The sequence below is a fragment of the Annulohypoxylon truncatum genome (assembly GCF_022578515.1).
Source record: "Annulohypoxylon truncatum strain CBS 140777 unplaced genomic scaffold F4807scaffold_35, whole genome shotgun sequence".
Taxonomy (NCBI): Eukaryota; Fungi; Ascomycota; class Sordariomycetes; order Xylariales; family Hypoxylaceae; genus Annulohypoxylon; species Annulohypoxylon truncatum.
In genome coordinates this window covers 1-14291 of record NW_025953821.1, presented here as the reverse complement: position 1 = coordinate 14291, position 14291 = coordinate 1, and the positions used below count along the sequence as shown (strand labels likewise).

The window sequence follows — 14291 nt, the reverse complement described above, 5'->3', positions numbered from 1 at the left end:
TAAAGTCGTCCCATATTAGTAATAACAGGTCTTGGACTTATTGGGACAGTAGCAAGGTAATGTCTCGTTCCTATACAATAACACTGAGAGGTAGACCAACTGATTTTCGAAGTGTCTTTAAGCACCAAGACATTACCTAGGTAAGGGAATTAACAACGGCCCCCTCTTGCCAATTCCTTCGCTGAGGTGTGTAGCACCTAGGTATTCGGGACGAAATAAAAATCTAGAGACGTCACATATATAAACGCGTCACACCACTGCGTTGATTCTCCCTGGGCCAATTTTTTCGACAGGTCGTCTTGTGTGACTCCGGGAATAGCTTAAATTGATCCCATCATTCAATTCCAGCCTGAGAATAACCTATGTCTACGCAATTAAAAGCCACATAAGGACCAGGTTTGTCTTTTAACAGTTTAGGTTGAGAATGGCAGATATACAAGGACAATATAACGTTCTTCTTCCTAGGCCATATTCATATTTTGCCACTTACCCCCTTGAACCCTTCTTCATTGATATTAAAGTTGGAATCGTTATCATACCTCACCTTAAGCGATTTCATCTAACAATAACGTGATATTGCATCTATCACGGCGTTACATTCAGATGATGTATCGATTCTGAGGCTTTCAAGGATAATTTGGCTCCTAAAGCCTGATCCGCCATATCTATGCAATGCATTATCAATCCTTAAACTCGACCCTGTACCTATTCATGAATATTCATTACAAATCCTTAGACGCGGGGTTAAAAATTAAGGCCTCTCAGAATATCTCGAGTGACCACATTAATCGTATCGCCAACACCTACTAAAGAAGTAGTCCATTTTAGGGATTTATGTTGTGCCTACCTACCGATATCATGGCATTTATGCAGATGGTCGTAGTCCAATAAATATATGTCTTGAATCGGATGTCAGCTTACAAGTATTCAATGAGGTATTTAAGCAAACTGAAAGTCATCACGAAGTTCTGATTCAAAGCCTGTCTGACCACTATGTAACTCTTGGTTGTTTTGCTCATGTTCTAGAGAATAATCTTACTTATTATTCTCACATAGAATCAAGAGGAAATTTTTGGTCGTATATGGTGTAACTTCCCAATTACCTAGGTCTATCCCTGTTCTTCCCCACACTCCTATCCGCCAATCAAGTCGGTGTAGCTTGCCGCATCGGGAAGTTCTTCTAAGAACCTAGGTAGGTACCTAGTCAATCGTAGCTTCCGTGTAGAGATAATGAACAGGGTGGTTCTGGCAAGACGAGCCTAAAGATACCAGAGACTAATCTTTAATTGCTAGCACAGTTGAAAATGATGAGATCTTCTTGGAATAGATGGAGGGAAGGGGTATTTTTTAAGTCCCAGGCAGCTCCTGATATTATGACAGAACGATTATTTTCCTAATGGTCTGGATGCTGGGTATCTTATGACACATTTCAACTTGACTAGTACGTCTACGTAGGTAGTAGTTAGATAGGCAACTGGGTATAGTTTTGCAGCAGAAAAGGCCTTGGGCATAAAGATGTATACCTCTACAATATGAACCCGCATTCAACTTGACTTTATTAAGTTACTAAAGATGCTAGAAAAGGAAAAGCTCTCCCTTATCCCGAAATACTTCATGATCCTTCCAATGTTTCGAAGATATAGCTAGAAGATACCTAGCTAATCTAAGATTGACACTAGCTAGGTGGGATAAAAAGTAATCTAGTAATAACTAATGGGAAAATGGGCGCATTTTCAGGGTCTCGTCATTCTCGGGATGGCCCAGAAGGGGGAAGTCCACAAACCGTTTCTCAATATACCAAGCAGGATCACCACCCCATTCATCACTCCCTTCCCCTTTCATGTGAGTAATGCTAGATCCATTACCCAACCATCTCATCTTATTCCCTGCAGCGCCTTCAATGCTTTCATAATCGTAGTCTTCCCATCTTGGTGCTCTCAATGCTTCAAGCGCATGAAGTGTGCTTCCTGGCCATAGACCCGTTATACGGTCACCCGAGCCGCCCTCGCTCTTGTACCAGCTGTGGCAGGGGTCTGTGTAAACAGTGTTTTTGAAATACTCATGACAATACTCGGACCAATTATTGATGCGCTCAGGTTTGATACACATTGTGGCGTAGTCCTCCTTTTGAAGCTTGCGGATGCATTTCACGATATAATCGCCCTCATTCTCCAGGATCACCGTCAGCGAACCTGATCCAATAGCCGAGTTAGGTCCTAGCATGATGAAGAAGTTGGGGAATGAGTCCACGGCGATCGAGAGGTACGCAGTTGGGAAGGGTGTGAATCGCGTCTTCAATGCCAGACCCCCACGTCCATAGATGGGGAAAGGCGGCGCCGACGAAGCATTGAACCCAGTAGCACAAACAAGAGCGTCGACTTCGACCTCGCGACCAGTCTTCAGAGTCACCCCTGTAGGTGTTATAGCCTCCACAGGGTCGGTGATGAAATCCACGTTGTCTTCAACTAACGCCTCGAGATAACCCGGCCCTGGTGAAGGACGCCGACACCCAATGCTGAAAGAGGGAATAAGGAATTCTGCGATTTCTGGCTTTTTCGACAATCGCTCTTTCATTGCCACTCTTGAAGCACTGGTGACCATACGCTGCAGATCTGAGTCCCTCATCGAAATCTCGTGTATGGTCCCGCCGTCTAACTCAATGATTTTCCGGAAATTGTGGTATTTCTCTGGATTATTGACAAATTCTTCGCGTTGCTCAGGCGAAACTTCATAAAACAAATTGTCAATTTTCAATGCCATATTCCAGATTTCAGTATCGAATCATCATCACTTACAATCGAGTATATTCGGATCTAGCCCAAGCTTCTTCATCACGTCTATGATCGTTAGTGCCAAATTCTCGGAAATTCCAAAAGGGGCCAGACGTACTCTCTCCAAAGGGACTTGTGATCCATGCCTTGCTTCTAACGAAACACGATAATTGGGCTCCTTCGACTTTTTGTAGGGAAGGGACAATCTGTATACCACTAGATCCATTGCCGAGGATTCCAATTTTCTTTTTCCTGAAGTCATAACTATTCGCTTATAAGCAGGTAGGACAACAATTTCATGGCCAGATAAGACATACTCTTGATTCCATCTTGCCGAGTGCATAACTTCACCTTTAAAGGACTTGAAACCTGGTATATTTGGCCAAGCAGGATCACTCAGGTTTCCCCTGGCCGCAACTAGAATATCGGCATCATCTTCAAACGTCTCATTCGTATCCGTTCGCCGGACATTTAAAATCCTGTACTAGGTTAGCAACTGCTAGTCTTTCCGTTGTGGATGCCAAGAACCATTTCTTCTTAGTATCGTCCCAACGACATGTCTCTACTTTATGTGACAGCTTCACGTAATTGAGAACTCCATATTTCTCAGCTGTGCCATGGAGATACGCACAAATCTCGCTTGCGGGGGCGTAGAAAGCCGACCAATTAGGATTCGGGTTGAAAGTGTATTGGTATGAATGTGCTGGGACGTCGCATGCGCAGCCTAGCATGTGTCAGTTAAATGAAGTGCAAGAGGCTGTCTGCAGATATCAATATTCCTTACCAGGATATCTATTCACCCACCACGTGCCACCCACAGATTCCTCTTTCTCGTAGATTCGGAAATCGACATTTCGTATGCGCTGTGGTATACGAATTCCTAGGTATATCCCCGAATAGCCAGCCCCTATCACCCGGACTTTAATCGGGCGGTGGCCATCTATAGGCGTGTCTTTAAGCCGCAAAGGTATCGAGAAGTCAGTTGAACCCATCTTGGTAGAACTGCCCACGTGGTTGACGTACAAGAAGAAAAAAAGAAACGGAGAAAAGAACTGAATCTTCCAGTTAATCTATCTCTTACATTTTCCTGTTGTGTCACCCTTCGCCGCCGCGAATCCTACGATACCGTTTCCCCGCACCCTTACTAAACCCGAATTTGGATATGAGGGCCGGCACTTACAGGTATCGCCCGGCCTCGAATGAAGGAGTTATAATCCTTAACGGCGCATTATACGTGGAGAATAAGATAAGCTAGTACGCATATGGTGTTCAACGACTGAATAACCGGTTGATCTTTTCGCAATGCGAATTATGACAACTATAGGATTGCCGAAGCATCGTAAGATATTTCTATAAACTAGGTCATCATGTACTCGACTCCTCACAACTCCTCACGTAGAAACTCCGCAGCACTGGTAAACAGTCATTAGTCAGATTTCAACATCCATATGCTACTCAATTGGTTCTACTGCCGACGGCCAGAGATGTATGATATAATTAAGGTGACGTTTCGAATCCTATGCTTAACACATTTAAGATTAGGTAGGCAGTTTCGGCACATTTATAAATATATTTTTTTCGACTGAAAACCGACAAATCTAGTAGTTTGTCTCGTGATACAATACAAGGAAGTCATGACCTTGGTTTGTGATATTAAACTAAGGCTCGGAGCAGTTAGTGATGAAACTCGGCATATTAAAGCGGACGGCTCAACGAGTTAACTGAATTTAAGTCTTTCTGACCTACCCACAAATTGTCCAATGAAGTCGTTAGCCGAATAAGATTGGAAACCTAATAGACATTCTATGGCCCCGCACCGGCAGTTTTATGATTCTCTGGTTTATGGGAATCGACTTGGATGTTATGAGATATTCTAAGATCATCATTCTATAAATCGACTTCGACAATGTGTTGAAGCTAAAGGTGTAACTGGAAATTTTTACTACAAGTGCTAGATTATAATCACTATTATACCTATGCATACAATTAAAGTTGTTTTTAACTACTAAGAATGAAGTAGTATAACTTTAAGTCTGAAACGTCCACACAACTGATAGTAAGATCAACTCGTTCATATTCTAAAGACCCCGATGAACCATGCATTCTTTCATGGTCATATATACCCATTAAGCAACCCCTTAAATAGCTAACTAATGCGTAGTTGAAGCAGATATGTTTATTGCTGCTAAGAGAAGTCAGATATTAACAGAAAACTTCGATTCAGCCCTCATATTATGGGTCTGGTAAAAACACTGTAGATAAAGTCGAGTCTTAGCTGCTAGGTATCTACTTACCTACATATCAGGATACAGTAGGCAGTTATACTAAGAAACTCATTACTGGATAGGTACTTGCTCACGCTGAAAGTAATTTCAGTGGAAACTTCCCATTATGTTGAAGTTGAATGGTAAAAGATTACCTACCTAGGCAGCCGAGAAATGATTCGGAGGTGCTACGCATACTTCAACACACTTAGAAATCTTGACCAGGGGAGATTAGAGACAGGATCAAGATATCTAAAGATACCGTCTTCGTGCACAATTCCTTCAGATATATGGCTTTGCCTTGTGTCAGGAGGAAGCATGGCTCTGCCTCCCTTCGGGAAGATACTCTAGGCGTCCTATGCGTCAGAGAATCCCGTCGACGGACTCGGCCTGATGTATGTAGTTACTTTAGGTAGAGGACGTCCTTCGGACATAAACAATCTCATCATCATCATCTTCTTCTTCTTCTTCTTCTTCTTCTTCTTCTTCTTCTTCTTCAAATTTGTGGTAGCGTTTATAAGAATAAACTTTCGAAAATTAAGCTAGAGTATGTGAGTAAGCTCCTCGGTAAGAGCTCAAGGGGCAAAGGCATGTAAGCTACGTGGAGTATCGTTGGCGTATTCCGGAACCATTTGAACATTGTATATATTTATAATGGTTGATTGGTCATTAGGCAGTTGCATTGAAATATCGTACTTATCAATCCTGTTTGGTTGCACTTGGATGTAGCCTCTGTTTGAAGCTGCTCCTCTGGGCATTTAAGCAACCTCTTAGTAATTATATTTAGGTAAGCAACTATGCGACGCAGTACTAGATTGAATTACGGATCCCGAGTCTACAGTAATTAAAAGGGGGTTTTTAAAGATGCAAATAAGCTAGTGGAATGATTTGAAGTCAAAGGGATAATGTCCGTATAAGGGGCGTGAATAAGTTAATTAGCCGTTTTTCCCAGTCCGAGTCCGTGGGGTCGGCGGGATACCAGAGAACCGGAAACCACTCGAAAATGGGATGGGCCAATGGGGTGTTAAGATGGTGGACCGTGTTCTGTAATACAATTCCAGTGGGATGGTCCTTTGCTGATGCCGTAAGACGGAACTGGATGGACAAAGCAAGCGATCGCTGCAGGGAACGCAGAGAGATCGGCGCATGTGTTGTATTTAATATTTCTGATTCAGTCATTCGATATACACGTGTACAGACATTCTTCTGTACTTCGGCAAGGACGAAGGTGGACGAAGCTGGATGACATCAGCGCTGGGTGTCTGAGGCGAAACTCGGGGATATCAAGGCGCGATCTTCTTGTAAGTACTTATTTTCGGACGGGAGACCCTCGAGCCCCTCGAGCCCCTCTAGGCCCTCTTCGCAATTCGATGACAAGATTTGGATGACGTGCATAATGCCATCTTGAAGTGCAAATGCGCGGAATTTGGAAGATGAATTGCCTTATCAGAAGAGACTTAGACGGCAATATGTGCGTATATGGTAGTAGTCTATAAATAGTAAGTTCTTGCATTATCATGAACCTGGACAGTAGTAAGAAAGTAGTATCTGATACTAGCTACTTGACTACTACGGTATTTAGAATAAACGAGATTGGAAATTTGAGAAGTGATATCAGTGTGAATAAGATCCCGGGGGATGAATTCGACCAATTCGGCCAATTCAATTGAATTGATAATGGCGATTACGGAACCCTGGTTTATGTAAGAGAAATATTGAAACCTGAAATGACGACAAGGACGACGTCAATTCGAACTCCTGCTGCCCGCATAGCATAGTATGATAGAACATCCAAAGAAAGAGGTACCGGTAAGGGGTACTTGAGGAACACTGAACTTTTCCCCACTCCTCCTGCCCGTCTTTTTTTGTGTCCGTCCTCACGGACTATCTGTTCTTGGCCTAGCGCAGCGCTATCTCAGGTACCTAAAGTAATAGATGGAGGTAGCGCATATAATAGCGCCTACCGGACCATCGCTGAAGTGTCAATTGTCCAAGTTGTCAGTTCTAGGGTTCTGGCGCTTGGAATTTTAGCAAGGTACCGGTAAGTTTAGAGGTATCAGACCTCTTAGGCAACTGTAGTAGGTCGACACTGCCGCCTATCTGCCTGTCTGGCTCTCTTACCATCTGACCATCTGACCTGCCCGGTGCAAGTACCACTGTACCGTTGTACCTAATGTAAATCGAAATTAGCATCGGGTGACCCCCGAAAAATCATTCAGACAACCCCAATCTGCCCAATCTAATCCCACGAACATCGAACCTCTCTCGTACGTACTCTCTTACAATCTTCTCTCCACGACGGCATCATCCATATCGCTCGCTACTATCTACCTATCTTTCGCCAACGACCAATACCCTACATCGTCCAATCCTTTACTGATTTTCCTTGCTCCTGCTGTGCAACGACTACGCCCTTATCATGATCAATATATCATCCGGCCTCTAGTTAGATACAGTACTAATTTCTAATTTCCAAGGTCACCCCACGCGCCCTGATATCGCATTTCCTTTCGTCGCCTTTCTTTCGTTTCTTTCAACCCGTGATAAGGCTTATTGTCTTGGGGCACAGTGGCACATTGGCACATTCGACAAACTGTTCTTGCTATTTCTGCTGTTCAAACATCATACATTACGTACCTGGTTTTGCATATTATTAGCTCATGCTCCCCGCCGCACTGTCATAGATTGTCGTAGTAGAATGCGATATGCATCACCTCTAAAACAAAAGCAAGAATCTCATTCGGCCACGAGGCGACGCGCATAGCACCCTTGTTGCAGCCAGGTTCTCCCGCACATACTGCGCTCTCGCCCGCGACCCCAAACTAATGCAGTCTGAGGTCAACGTTACAATTCGCATAAACAGCTTTCCGGAGAGTGGGAGAGCGGTATAGTGGTACTTGTGCCGCCGCCGCCGCCGAGTTCGAGTTGGATTTGTCTACCCAGCAGGCTGCCCAGGTACGCTGCCTATTTTGCTGCGCCCTGCCATTTCGCTTCACATCTTCGAGAGTCGTTCACTTCTCTGTGGCTCTAAAGAAGCTAGTCGCATAGTCACGCAACACAAGCCACAACATAAGTCGTGTTATCCTGTCCTTGCCGCGTATACCCTTCGCAATACTTCGCAGTACTTCGCCATCCTCGTCTGATCAGCTTGAAACAGGGCCTCTCAGCTTAGGCTTGTCTCTTGCCCGGAGCCCCGTCTCTTGAAGTAATAAGGTGTCAAAGGTACCGCGCCGAATAGAGACTCAGTTATTCCAATCACTACTTTCCTAATAGTGGAGTCTGGACCGACCGACTGCCGCCGCCAGTTGAAAAGTCCCCGCTAAGATACTGTACGTATTATTCCCAATTTCGCTACTGATCTCTGCCCTCCATTCGGTATCCCGTACCTCCCTGTAGAGGGAAAGAGAAAAAAAAGTTACCACCCTTGACACAAACGCTTTCCCAATCCTTGTTAGTTTGATTCCCTCCGACATACTTATCGCTCTCGGGTCGAGTCATTCCAACAACAGATCCCGTCTCACCGTTTCACACCGTCTCAACGTGTCAAGCTAACCGCTGTCAACCGTCCCTGGCAGTCAATTCAGCAATCAAATATGACCAGTGGACAGTCCCAGCCTTCCCAACCCCAGTCTCACTTCATGCCAGAAGGCATACTCGCAGACCACGACCGTCTAACTGCGTCGCAAACCCATTCTCTCCCTATCCACGAATTGCACAGTCAAGGAAGGACGCATACCTTCCTAACCGCTGCCGACGCATTAAACCGACACAATGTGCAAGAGAACCGCATAGGACAGTTCTATGACGACCTATCCAACAATTCGAATATCATATGCGAAGAACCTGCGAGCACGATACTATCCGCGCCAGTCCTCTCCCATGATCAGATCCAATTCCAGTCACATACCATAGCCCCCTCTCCGCCCTTGCCCCAGCACGCGCCGGGGGAGTCTGCCTTTCCTGACCTGTCGCCCTACTCGCCCTCGCCGCTAGGCAGGAGTACCGATCCTCTGTATATCGCAACCGATGTTCCACCTGCAACGCCGGCGCGATCCGACAGCCTCAATAGCAACCCTAACAGTTTCCCGGCCTATCGCTCAGGTCTGGGTTTGCAGCGCAAGACTTCCTCTCCAAGCCTGAAGCCCGTCTCAAGAACCCCCAGCTTCAAACAGCATTACTCGAGAAGCATCGGGTCCGTAGCAAGCTCCACCTACCCAAGCCCCGTTATCTCTGCTATGGGCGATGTTACGCCACTACCATCACCATTATTAGGAAGTGATTCACCCGGTCCGTGGAAACGCCTTGGTTCTCGTCGACCATCGCAAGCGCGAGATCTGTTACCGCCAGTCATGCCAGACTCGGTACTCATAACTTCTAGTGGAGAATCCGTGGCGTCTGCGCTGGCGCACCAATCCAAGCGAAAGGTCTTGGCTGGACTCAACGTCAGTCATGCCGCGGAAATCAGCAGCGGCAAAGTCGAGCATACTCGCAATCGAAGTATCAGCGAATACATTCCGGATCCTAAGGGGATCCCGAAACGACTGAATACTGTATCTGGGAAGGTTAAAGGGACCGACGTGGACGGTACTTCTGATCCTCACCTACGCCGAGAACCGCATCTATCAGAAGCGAGGGGGCTCTTACCGGTTGCCAAACCGCCGACCCCTCCTCCCAGCGAGTCGTCCCAGAGTAGCGATGGCTCCAGCTCTAAGCGGTCTCGCCACGAATATTTCGAGGCTCGTGGTCGACATGACGGAGTACTCAGGCGGTGGCGTGCTATTAAGGAGCTGGGCCAGGGAACGTTTAGCCGGGTTATGTTAGCGACAAGTCAGATCGCTCCCGACGAAGACGACACCAACGAAGCAGCCCAGAACGGCGCAAACGGGCAGCTATCACCGACCAAAATTGCTAAACTAGATCGTAAAACCTTGGTGGCTATCAAGGTGTGCGAACATGGACCTCGCGGAGGGGCCTCCGAAGATCGTATCGAGATGAGTCTCAAGCGAGAGTTAGATATCATGCAGTCGATAAATCACCCGTCTTTAGTCCATTTGAAGGCTTTCAGCATTGAGCCTACAAGAGCTCTATTGGTTTTAAGCTATTGCCCGGGTGGCGACCTCTTCGATGTCGCGACCACCTACCGAGATGCCTTGACCCCACTACTCCTGAGAAGGATATTTGCCGAGTTGGTAGGCGCAGTCATGTATCTTCACGAACGTCGGATCGTTCACCGAGATATTAAGCTCGAGAGTAAGTTGCCATTAGCTAATACTCCACTCCTTTTTACTCGGAGATCAGGTAACGAGTAAGGCACAGCATTTTACTGACTACTGATTTTAGACGTGTTGGTCAACATTCCGCCAGCCGAACTTACGAAGCCTGACCAAGATTGGGCTGTGTATCCGTATTCCGTGATTACACTTACAGACCTGGGCTTGTCGCGACGTGTAGCCGATGATGAGAAATTAGAGACTCGCTGTGGATCCGACGATTATGCCGCTCCGGAAGTCATATTAGGACAACCGTATGATGGCCGCGCCATCGACGCCTGGTCGCTTGGTGTCTTGCTCTACGCTCTCCTCGAATCGCGACTTCCTTTCGATCCCCCTCCTGGTGCTAGCGACGTGCAGAGGATGCGAAGTAGGACTAGTCACAGAATCGCACGAGTTGAATGGAGGTGGATCAAATACGAAGGCGACGATGGCGACCACGACGCGAACGAAGCGAAATTCGAGAGTGAAGGCTTGAAGGGAGCGATGGAGATCACCGAGGGTCTGCTGAAGCGGGCTAGGAGTCGTTGGTCCATGGAAAAGGTGGCGGAACATGAATGGGTCCGTGGCGGGATTAAAACCGAAGGGGGTCTGAAGTTCAGAGAAGAGAAAGAAGGCGAAGAAGTCTTATGACACTCGTCCGTGCTTAGGGGTGTGTATTGAACAATACACGTGTGTTTCACATACTCTTCAACTTGATTTTCTAAGGAGTCTAGGGTCTAATCTGGTTCGTCGCGGGGATCACCCCGCCGAAACAGCGCCGGAACGTCCAAAGACTACTCAACTGTATTATGGGGACGATTCAAGACTATGATTTATGGTGTTCCACGGCTCATATACGCGCAGAAGGTAGACAGACGGCTGTCGCACGGAGCATATGTCTTTTTTTTCAAGGCCGGCGACCGTTACAGACAGCCACGGAGTTTTCAGGGAGCGGTCCTTGTCAAACTTTGTATTTCGGAGAAAGGGGTTAACTAGGTACAGAGAGGGTATTGAGAAAAGAAAAAAAGGTGCTCACTTTCAGTTCCGCGGAATGATATGATACGGTGCAATTTGGTGCTCGCTAGGTTCGGTCGAAATGGGGCGTGCTGTGTTAATGCTCTAAGTGTTCTAGGTGTTGATGACATATTACGTTACACTATAATCCGGATAAATCGTAGTACCCTTACCCATTGACGAGGAAACGGGTCGCATACGGGACGGGATGGTATAAAATAAAGTCGATGGAGCTTACGTGCAAGAGGAGAGGAGCTGCAGGATACGTACCTACCTAGGATGTACGTAGGGTATCTTAGGACACAGCGACGCTGAATAGGTATTGGTGAGCATCTACTTCGCGCGTGGCATGGACATTTGACATCCATCCTCTAGGACCCGAGCTCGAACCGTCAACGCTTTCGTTAGTACCTAGCCCCAAATACTTACCTAGGTGGGCACATTGCATAGTAATCAAGGGTTATAAATCTCGACTTCCGGTACGTTGTTCCTGCGGAGCAGTCTAAGGGAAGTGCCAAGTCAGCCCACTACCATTTAGCCTTCAGGAACAGCGTCGTCCGGGCTCTAGGCAGTAGATAGAAGGTGTGGATCGAATAAGGTATCGTGGAGAAATAGAGCGCGTAGCGGTATGTCATAGGGGAGATACGTGAGGCTTTCTTGAATCATAGAGCACACATTTTTCACATCATTGCAATATCTCCGCTGATTAGGTGGGACAGGTTTGGACGAAAAATAATGCCATTTAGAAAAGTCAATGCCAGCCTGTTCTTCGGGTATCTTTCCCAACGCCATTCATATGATCCCTTTGCTTACGAATAACCCACGTTATGCGGTCGATGGATGATCTGTGACATTACCACCACGTCTCTTCTCCTGCTTCTCTCCTTGCTCCTTCCTCTTCATCCTTGATGTTTCGTAGCGTAGAAATTCCTCATTAGCATCCGTCGTCCCAGGGATGGCTAGAGGCGTTACGTCTCTCGATAGAATAAGAGAACGCCGAGAACGCAAGCCCTTCCAACCGTTAACACAGCTCTCCTATCGCATTCTAACCCCTTTACCCCAGAAGTCCTCCTCTCTCGTCTTAAAACCCGCCAATCCCGGTCCTATCGCGCTGGCTCTGGCCAAACAACTCCGTAACACTAAGCTGGCGCCCAGCCTCCTGCATAGACTGCGCCATCTCGGCCTCGGCCTCACTATCGGCAGGCTCGACATCGCTCGCATCGGGACCGGCGTCTTCGCGCGCGGCGGCGCGGCTCTGCTGCCACATCTCGTGGACGAGGGCGTCGGTGATCTCGCGCTCCTTGGCGGACTCGAAGTAGATGAACATACCCAAAGCCTTGGTGCGGATGGCCTCGCCGTTCTCCATCGGCAGCACGGCGGCCTCCTTGTCCAGCTTGAAGATCAGCGTCTCGTCGGATAGCTCGACGCGCTCGACGTCGCGCATGTCGACGACGAGGTTCGACAGCCCTTTGCGGTTCAGCACGAACACGCAGCCGTTTGCTAGGGCGGCCTGCGTCTCGGTTTGAGGGGCGGAGGGGGAGGGGGGAGAGGGTGGTTGCTGCGCGCAGATGAATAGGGTGCCTTCCATGTTCGCCTTGTCCCATTTCGTCCCGAAGCTGTAGACGACGGCGTTCGCGGCGATGGATAGGATGCTGGTTATGCTGGGCCGGTAGCGGCGCAGCACGGCCATGTTCAGCTCGGTGTTGGTGCGCGTCGCGAGATTGATGGAGGCGCGGCTCGTGCTGGTGTCTGGCACGTAGGTCGCCATGTCGGAGTCGTAGTCTGAACCTGTGGTCGTGCCGCCTTGTTCCGAGTACTCGGCTCGCAGCTGGTGGGATCGGTTGCGCGCGTGGCCGTAGGCGCGCGACGGTTGGAGGTTGTGCTGGTGCTGGTGCTGGTGCTGGTGCTGTTGCTGATACTGCGGCTGCGCGTGGGAGTAGGCGTGCGCGTGGGAATGAGGAGACTGAGATTGGGATTGCGGGAAGGAGGATTGGCCCTGGTGGCCGCGATACTTGCGGGGCGTTGTCTGAGACATCTCGAATTGCGACGTGCTTAGTTAGGAGGGCGTCGCGAACTATTGAATTGCCGTCGGATGGGGCGTTGAGATGGGGAGGAGAAGGCTGGAATTAAAAATAGTGGGATGTTTCGTGTGAATGTTTCTGACGTTGGGTTTTGTTAAAAAAACAGCGGCGATGGAGCTTGCTTTGCGCCGACCAATTAGATGCTGGTAAAAATACCCCGCCCCCGCTTGCTGTCGATGAAGTGCCGGCTTGAGAAGAGCTCTGAATAAAAGTTACTTCTTACACATACGTGAATTAAATAACTGACGAAATAAAAGGAAGAGAAATATCAACAAATTCTGTCTCGAGTTTTAACATTATAGTAACTTTTAGTTTAGGTCGTTCGCAAGTTCCAATTTTAGTTTCCATTCATGTTTGGTCAACACCTGCCAATATTTGTTAGAGTACAGCGGGTACAAAGTAGCGTGGGGCAAACGACCAACAACGTACCTTACCGCCGCATGGGGGTATATTTTTACCGTAAACATTCCGTTTATTATTCTTAACTACATATACCCTGCTTAATGTAATTAGCGGTTCCTTATTCAAGCGTTCCCGCACTTGATTAGCTTAAAACTTAAACTATATATTTATAATTTTTTCTTAGGATATTTAAATTTTATAATATATTTATTTAATTAAATTATTTTATTTTTATTTAAAAAATTAAATTATATATTTACGGTTTATATATTATTTAATTAAGTTTAAACCGTTTAAAAATTTTTAAATTATTTTTAAATTATTTTAAATTTTTAAACGTTTAAATTTTAAACCGTTTAATATAATAAAGCTTCGTGCGCATGTTTTTTTAGCCGAAAAGTCCCCGTTTTATTTATCTCAGCGAGCTCAGACCAGAGCCCCGCTTTTGCTTTGTACCCTTCTAGCCACACCAATTTTTAACCAATCAAAAGCGCGCACACAAAAGCA

The 14291-nt window shown here is 46.9% G+C and overlaps 3 protein-coding genes across 3 annotated transcripts; 1 reads left to right on the top strand and 2 right to left on the bottom strand.

Annotated features, from left to right (window-relative positions):
- Nucleotides 1–1484: 1484 nt before the first annotated feature.
- On the bottom strand, nucleotides 1485–3791 carry F4807DRAFT_439414 (flavin-binding monooxygenase). Its single transcript, XM_047999205.1, has 6 exons — nucleotides 3556–3791; nucleotides 3300–3495; nucleotides 3089–3250; nucleotides 2890–3035; nucleotides 2796–2837; nucleotides 1485–2726 (listed from the first exon to the last, which is right to left on the bottom strand). The coding sequence occupies exons 1-6, from the start codon at nucleotides 3761–3763 to the stop codon at nucleotides 1711–1713; spliced, it is 1770 nt and encodes a 589-aa protein (XP_047850768.1). The 5' UTR covers nucleotides 3764–3791; the 3' UTR covers nucleotides 1485–1710.
- A 4837-nt stretch (nucleotides 3792–8628) lies between these two features.
- Nucleotides 8629–10938, top strand: F4807DRAFT_453464 (kinase-like protein; the record flags this gene model as incomplete). Its single annotated transcript, XM_048000462.1, has 2 exons — nucleotides 8629–10285; nucleotides 10376–10938. The coding sequence occupies 2 exons, from the start codon at nucleotides 8629–8631 to the stop codon at nucleotides 10936–10938; spliced, it is 2220 nt and encodes a 739-aa protein (XP_047850767.1).
- A 1066-nt stretch (nucleotides 10939–12004) lies between these two features.
- Nucleotides 12005–13928, bottom strand: F4807DRAFT_439404 (PH domain-like protein). Its single transcript, XM_047999204.1, has one exon. It carries the CDS (start codon nucleotides 13334–13336, stop codon nucleotides 12383–12385), a length of 954 nt encoding a protein of 317 aa, XP_047850766.1. The 5' UTR covers nucleotides 13337–13928; the 3' UTR covers nucleotides 12005–12382.
- Nucleotides 13929–14291: the final 363 nt, after the last annotated feature.